The 7,728-nt window shown below is 34.0% G+C and overlaps 1 protein-coding gene across 3 annotated transcripts; it reads right to left on the reverse strand.

Annotated features, from left to right (window-relative positions):
* Positions 1-1,680: 1,680 nt before the first annotated feature.
* On the reverse strand, positions 1,681-7,330 carry LOC113767417 (lipoate-protein ligase A). Of its 3 annotated transcripts, none has more exons than XM_027311507.1 (5): positions 7,247-7,330; positions 5,790-6,005; positions 4,377-4,615; positions 3,507-3,655; positions 1,681-2,179 (listed from the first exon to the last, which is right to left on the reverse strand). In XM_027311507.1, exons 2-5 carry the CDS (start codon positions 5,966-5,968, stop codon positions 1,928-1,930), a joined length of 819 nt encoding a protein of 272 aa, XP_027167308.1. In that variant the 5' UTR covers positions 5,969-6,005; positions 7,247-7,330; the 3' UTR covers positions 1,681-1,927. The 3 variants fall into 3 exon arrangements, with proteins under 3 accessions (XP_027167308.1, XP_027167310.1, XP_027167309.1); XM_027311509.1 differs by having other exon boundaries at positions 5,790-5,961; positions 7,247-7,329; XM_027311508.1 differs by lacking the exon at positions 7,247-7,330 and adding an exon at positions 7,131-7,166.
* Between the last annotated feature and the right edge of the window lie 398 nt (positions 7,331-7,728).

Here is a 7,728-nt window from a genome sequence, read left to right on the forward strand (position 1 = left end):
TTGAAATACAGAATAAATTTGCTCCTGGATTATTATTTGTAGTTAGTTTGAATAGAAAGAAAGAACATTTTGATTGTAGGTAGGAAAAAAATCAAAATATGTAAAAGAATATGCTTTCGAATTATAATTTATAGTTTTTGTAGATAGAAATAAAGAGCTGAGAATTCTCAAATTTGACTCCTATCATGATCCTATGATTCCGTGTAAGATCCTAAATCATTTAGAGGAAATTTAGATCCTATATACTATCCGAATTGTTTACCTGAAGTAGTATCATCGGATCGTAAGATCCCACAATACGGATCGCGATATTTTAGCTTCAATGTGGATCTGAAATTTGTGGCAGCAATTATGCAGGCGACAGAGAGGGGCCGCAATAATGCTGCTTTTGGAAGACTGCAGGTAGATGTCTAAAGATTCCCAAAGATATTATTGAATCCATCTTCCAAATCATGGTGAGTAGGTTTGGGCGAAAAGATACTTTTATATTGCCACTTCTACCCTCATCGTAGGCCACTGGAATGAAAGCTACAAGTTGCCAGTTGCATTAGCGAAATTGAAAAGAGAAAAAAAAAAAATAGAGAATACAGATTGAAGTATTGGTCGATTACACTAAATATAAACTTAATCATTCCAAAAGAACTGGTCAATACGGGATTTCCAAAAAAATCAGGTAAACTAGGTTTATAAGATCGGTTTTAGTCATTGTTATATATGGAAACAAAGCCAATATACTTTTCCCAAACTCTTAAATACACAAAAAAAAATTTCTACTGATTCTATAATAAATTACAAAAAAATTTTATATAAACACTTAAAAAACACACCTTTCAAACGGATCCCTAATAATGAAGATGGACGCATTAGTGCATTTGAGGAACTAGCACATTGTCACTCTGAACACTACACACACTACAGATGTGTGTGTGTGTTTTGTTTTCCCAAAAAGTCAAGAATATGAAACTGTGTCATTTGATTTGATTTGATTTTGAATAAACACTGCCACATTTTGGATATTTTCTTTTCTAGTATTTTCGAGTTTTGAAGTTTCCATTCATGCTGCTTGGTCAAGTGGTCCCTACTGGTTTCCCATTTGTTATTTTGAGCCCCTAATTTCATTTGCTATTTAGTTTCTAAACTTCCTAAACATTTTAGTTCAACTCCAAACTTTTTCTAATTTTTGCTATTAAGTCCCCAACATATCTTTAACTTTTAAATTAGGATTTTTTTTTTTGTTTTCCTCCATTGCTATATTGCCTTTATATATGCAATGAAAAACACACCCTATCTCTATCGTACATTTTTCCCTTTTTTCTTGTCAATTTCTCCTATCTACATGCACAAAATCTCAAATTCATTTTAACCCTAATCTCTACTATTTTAAACTTTTCATATTACCATATCTCAACCATTATCACCGTGACCATTGCAACCATCAATCCCTAAATTCTAAAACCTCAATCGAAATTGTGTATCAACTATAATCTCCTTGATTTCTTTTCCTAACTATTTTACATCACAAGCAGACATAAGAAAAACTCTAGTAATAGAGTATCAACTATAATGAAGAAGAGAGCAATTAGTAGTACTATTATAGCTAAATGCACCATAGTACTATTTGCTGCATTTCATTTCACAGCACTATTCAAATCCCACTCGCTTAGGGAGTCCAGCTACAAGTTGTAATAGAGCATCAAGACTTTTTCTGTTGTAATAAACAAGAGAAAATATGAGATCCATAACTACAAAACATTTAAGAATAAAGATGATACAACTTGACATTTCTGAAATCCCTGAAGCCTAGAGCAAACCTTTCGCTCATCATAGTGTATGGCGAAAGAAATAAGATGAAAGAAATTGGACTCTGATAATTGGGATACAAGTTGTGAAAACCTATTACACTTGGAAATCAGGTTTCTATAGGATATTATACTGATTTAACATTATGCCGGTTAATAGACGCTCTCAGACTGTAAAGAAGTGCTGCTTCTTCAAGTTCCTGCTTTCGAAGTGGTCTAGATGTGGGATTGAATATTGTGCTTGAGGCAGGTTCAATTTCCTCCATCTTTATTGACTTCAAAGAGAAATGGTTGCCAAGTGCACGTACGGTCCTGTCTATAAAGTTCAACCTCGGAAGATACTCCTTCATACAGCATAAGAAATCCAGATGACCCCTTGCCTAAACAGGAATGGTGAGACCTCGTGAGTGGGTTGACATATGAGTTGTTCAATAGAGTGCATGAAATGAAAATCAACTGTAATTAAATAAGATAATCCAGCAGTACTACTATTAGATCTTATTAAACAGATGAGCTCAAAAGACTGCAATTATAAAGTAAGCAGTGTATGTATATTGGCATAATCATGACTATTGTCACGTAGCTTTAATACACAATCATCATAATAGCTTCTTTAACAAGCTATTTAGATCTTTAACAAGCTACTTAGAGGATACAAGGGATGACCGCATGAGTACGATATATTCAGTCACCAATGAACAGAAAAATATACACTAGGACATACTCCGAAGAAAAAGATAGAGAGACAGAAAGGACAAAGGCAAATATAAAAACTCAAAGCCCTGTGGGCAGGCATGGAGGAAGGGAAATTAATTCCACTTCAAAGCTTTTTCTATTTAGTCAGAACAAAGTACAAGTAATTTGTGCAGGAAAGTCACCACCTGCTTAGTAGAAGTACATGGACATTAAGTAGGATACTGAAGGATGCACTTTCCAAACAGGTCAGTACCACAAGAATATACTCCTTCACACTAAGGCATCACAATGCTGTAGGCAAGCTCGCTCAACCTACTTGTCAAACCTCTATAAACATACTAGCTGATTATATTTGGCATTTTCAGACTCCGAGCAACATCTTTCAGCCCAACATAGGTGGCTGCTCAGTTCATCTACAGATTTTCATAAGTTGCAGAAATCAAAAACGAGGCAGGTTATGTCAAAAGTTCCACACTTGGCAATTTATCAATTTTTCCTTCCATCTGTAAGTAAAAGTTGGCATAACTTCATAATTAATTTCATCTACACAAATCAAATGATGATCACTAAGTTTAAGTGACTCATTCCATATATTATCACAAAATGGATGCCGTACTAAATCTATATCAACCTTATCAAAACCACCAAAGAAAGAACAGCCAGTCTTGAAACATCTATTCATAGTCTATCCAGTTCACAATATATCTGGTTTATGATCTAATATTCCCACTTTCCAGGGTTACATCTTGACACTTTCTAATTCAAAGTAATCTAACATAAAGAATAACTTTTACCATATTCACAAAAATTCAATTATGCTAACTCCACTTCAGATCTCTCATACAAGAACCCAAGTTTATGTGTGGCAATCCCAAAAAACCCCACAATTTCTGCAGTTCTTAATTTCTTCTCTAGAGTATTTAAATCTATTCAACACAACACATAAAATATCCAGTGTTGAAGAACAATCATGACAGAGTTGTAAAATAAATGAGAAAGATACTAACACACCTTTCGATATTCAGGTGCTCTGGTTGGAAGTTTGAGATAGGCCATGTTATTCATATCATAATCCCATAGGAAAGATGTATGGTGTATCCACCGTGCTTTAGTAATAGATTGTGCATTTCCGCCAAATTTGCGGTTGCCAAAGACATAATCTAAAAGAAATTAAATGAAACACAGTTTGTCAGTAAAGCTGTTTACATTACATTATCAGTTAACTTGTATCAAAATGGTAAGAGGAAATCATCAGAGAGCCATTGTACAAGGTACCAACACATTATTTGCATTAACAATGAGAAATCAACATGCACAAGAAAATGTAAACTGAAGTTTTTTAGCAAAATGACTGCAGAAATAAAAAAGAAACGAGCCAAAGAGTGAAAAACAAGTGCCAAAATGTTTTTGAATCAAAGACATGGCAGTACTTGTTTTGCTAGAGGGGGATTAGTGAAAACTGCAGACGATGAAACAAAACCCTTCAGATTTAGCATAGACATGAATGCCAAGGAAAACCATTAAAATGTCTCGTTTTTCCTATCAATACATTTACTGTTCATGGACAAAATAAAATTAAGCATGAAAAGAAAAGTTTTGGATGGTCAGTTACATGTTGAGACAAAATCTTATGAGGTAAGTGGCAATAAGTATTATCATGCAAATGATGAACTCTAATAGGAAAGAAAGTAAATGACAAAATGAAACACCAGTTTGGACATCCAATGTAACGGCATTAATATGGTCATGGAATAAGCAGCAAAGAAAGTTTAACCATCCAGAAAATCAGCATATTGATAAATTTAGTGTGCCTGTTAAAGAACTCATGCATTATATGTTATATAAATATCAAAAAAGAAAACCAGAATTTTAGTCACAAACCATTCTCACGCAGGCTGAAATGCCCAACATCTTGAAATACTTCCTGGTATAATAAGCTACTCCAGCACATAATGGGTCTAGGATATGGTTGTACATCTGGAAGCGCATCCTTATTGCATATAAAGGAGACAAATACTGTTCCATGATCAACGATCACAGTACCACCTCCTGTAAACCTTCGGATGACTGCAACCTTGTCTTGCAAGACAGAACTGATTTTGAGAAGTTCAGCAGGCTTCCTATGGAAACATATTCATGTAAAGATTAGCTTCTTGCTTCCACAACTCGAGGATGCTTAGGGAATGAGCAGTGATTGCCAGTCATATCCTGTGTTCCTATCCAGTCAGAAAATAACTGACCTGATTATAAGCTTCCTAAAATTTTCTGACATGTTCCAAAACAAAAGCAATAGGAGAAAGCAAGAACATACTACATCTGTAAGGTAACTCATCATGATGCAGATATGATGTAATGTAAGAACAGGAGATAAATACAGGAGAAAGAAGAAAGAGGCTAAAAAGAAAAGGGACAGGAGATTAGAATTTTTTGGTGAACTAAAGAATGACTTTCTCCAAACAAACAAGCAGTAATCTGCAGTTATTAAAACAAGGCATAAAGGGAAAGTTTTCCCCCCAATTCACCTATAAAACTACACTAACAACAAAGAAAACTAAAATAAAAAAGAAAAAAAAAGTTAAAAAATTCCAATCCTTTATTAACTAATTAATTCTGTTTTTGTTCTAGGCCTTGTATAGTTCCTTTCCTCAAGTAGCTCATTAACCTAATCAAATGGAACAAAAATTACACACCCCAATAGGGTGCTGTGTTCTCCATCTTAATTAAGCTGAACATAACTCTTCCCAGGAGCTGGTATAAATTAGAAAGTTTCCAATTATTAATAAATAAAGCATATTAAGCATTCATTCTTCGTGCAAAAGCAAAATGAGAACCAAAAATCAGAAATTGGTTGACTACTTAGATTGGTATAAATTCACATTTCCAATGTTTCAGTCATCCAATAACTAAAAGTGGCAGAAGAAAAACTACCTTCCTTGAAGGAGTCAAGGAATCTAAATCCAGGGCATAATTTCAGGTGAGAAAAGTGCACTTTACCCAAAAACCATACAAACTAAGATCATTAGGAAAAACATCACATATTTCTTCTTATAAAGGACCAATTGCCACTACATGTTACCTAATACAGTTACAGCTTCCTAAGTCAATCCATGGAAACAGCACAATTAAAAATTCTTTTATCAATGATACCTCAGGTGGTATAGAATGACTAAATGTTATTAATTACCAAAGGAAATGCAAAAAGGGAGAAAGATAGATAGATCGAGAGATAGAGAGAGGGAGGGAGGGAGAATCTGAATTTACGGTCCTTCATCATTAGATGGAAAGGTAGATTACCCGGAAACTCCCATCACTATATTGCGATCATTTGTTCCATCATTAATGATGCACCAATTATCTGATGAAGTACGAAGCAGCCGTTCCTCTAGATGTAGCTGTTGCAAGATGGGCAGTCCTCTTAGCAGGACAAGATTCATTAATGGAAGTCCAACAATTCTGGCTTGATGTACTGACATTGAGAAAATTTTATCAAATCTCAAATCTCCTTTTTTTCTGCATTGATAACCGCAATGAATGTGAACTGCTGTTTCAGAGTTAGCAGGATATGTATAATTAAACTTGTACTACAACCTAAATTATGTAATATCATCTGCAGGTAAGATTCTTTACATGCTTCCTAAATTCTCAGTGAAATGAAAACAGTATATAAAGGCAGGCCCGAAATCGCAATCAAGTATTTAACTAGAGTTCTAGGCAGTCCAAGAACAATAATGATTTCCTAATCCAAAACAAGAATGATTCCAAGATCAGGACTTCTTCAAGTTTATGCATTGCCTCTGCAAATCTGACTAAATTGAGAGTTAGGGAAAGAAAAAGTTCTGAAACTTTATGCAATAACTTTGATATATTATTAGGATTAATTTTTTATACACTGATACTTTATACAATAACTTTGATACTATATTATTATGATTTCTTAATATGAGGTATCTAATTCATTATAACCTTGTTACTTGCTTGCCCCGACTACTATAACAACCCTTCAATCATCATCAACCAAAAAAAATTTAAAAATAAAACCAAACCATGGTATTAGCCCAATAAAGAATCAAGAATCAGCTAAAAAGTTGTTTCAACAGATCGCTATAAAGTCCACTTTGGATTGATGAATTTTGGTTTAATCAAGGGTTTCAAATGAATACATTTCAAATCCTCATCACATAACATAGTTTGGCAAAGAAATATATTCGGTCAAATAATGTGAAACCCACTGCTCACAACTAAATTAATCCAAAAAAAAAAAAAATGCAACGCCACTCCTCAAACTTGCAAAGCCAAAGTTCACTCAATACGCCAACACAACTTCGCCAAAAAAGTCCAGCCACAGCTCAAAGGCAATGATGGTTTAAGCATATTCACAAACACCTCAAGGTCCTATCTCGAAAGCATCCTCAATTCAGCATTTTGCTTGTAAACCAGTGCCACTTTACAGAAATTTTAATATTCTTCACATAGCCCAGTTAAGATGAAGCAACTTTTTCTTTTTTTCTCTTTTGAGGATAATTCAAGCTCAAAACAAATTTTGATTCACCAAAAAACCACAAATTTTGAGGGAAAAAAAATTCAGTGATGGGATTTCAAATCCAAATTCTCCCAAATCCACCCATCCAAACTCACCCTGAGCTGAGCTCCAGAATCGCATAGACAAAAAAATTCAGAAAAATACCAAAAAAAAAAAGAAAGAAATTTAAGTGACAAAGGAAGTTATAAGCAGAAATTACAAACTAACTAACCCGGTTCATCAGCTGGTCACCGGGGATGGAGAAAAGCGGGCGGAGCCAAATGGAGCGATGTAGTCAAATTGGTCGACGGCGTCGTCTTGAGCAAAACGAGAAAATTTTTTTTTAAAAAAAAATACTTTTTTTTTGTTTTTGTCGGGCAGTGGTGGGGTGTGGGTTCGATGTGGGCTGACTTGTACTTTCTCTAAAACCCTCCCGAATTTTACTATTAATTGCGTTTTGCCTCCATGAACTCATTAAATAAGTACTTTGCCCCCTATTTGATATTTTAAGCCAAAAGTGCCATTACTATTTTATTTTATTTCTTTTTTGTTTATTCATTTCTTTTTACTATTTTCTTTTTTTTCACATCTCTCATGTCACTATTTTATTTCACTTTCCTATTAGTATTACTAATTTGTATACTTATTATAATATTATAATTATCTTTTGCTTATAATTTAATTCTTGTTTTATTTTACACTCTTAGAAATTTC

Source organism: Coffea eugenioides, chromosome 4 (assembly GCF_003713205.1).
Source record: "Coffea eugenioides isolate CCC68of chromosome 4, Ceug_1.0, whole genome shotgun sequence".
NCBI classification, from domain to species: domain Eukaryota; kingdom Viridiplantae; phylum Streptophyta; class Magnoliopsida; order Gentianales; family Rubiaceae; genus Coffea; species Coffea eugenioides.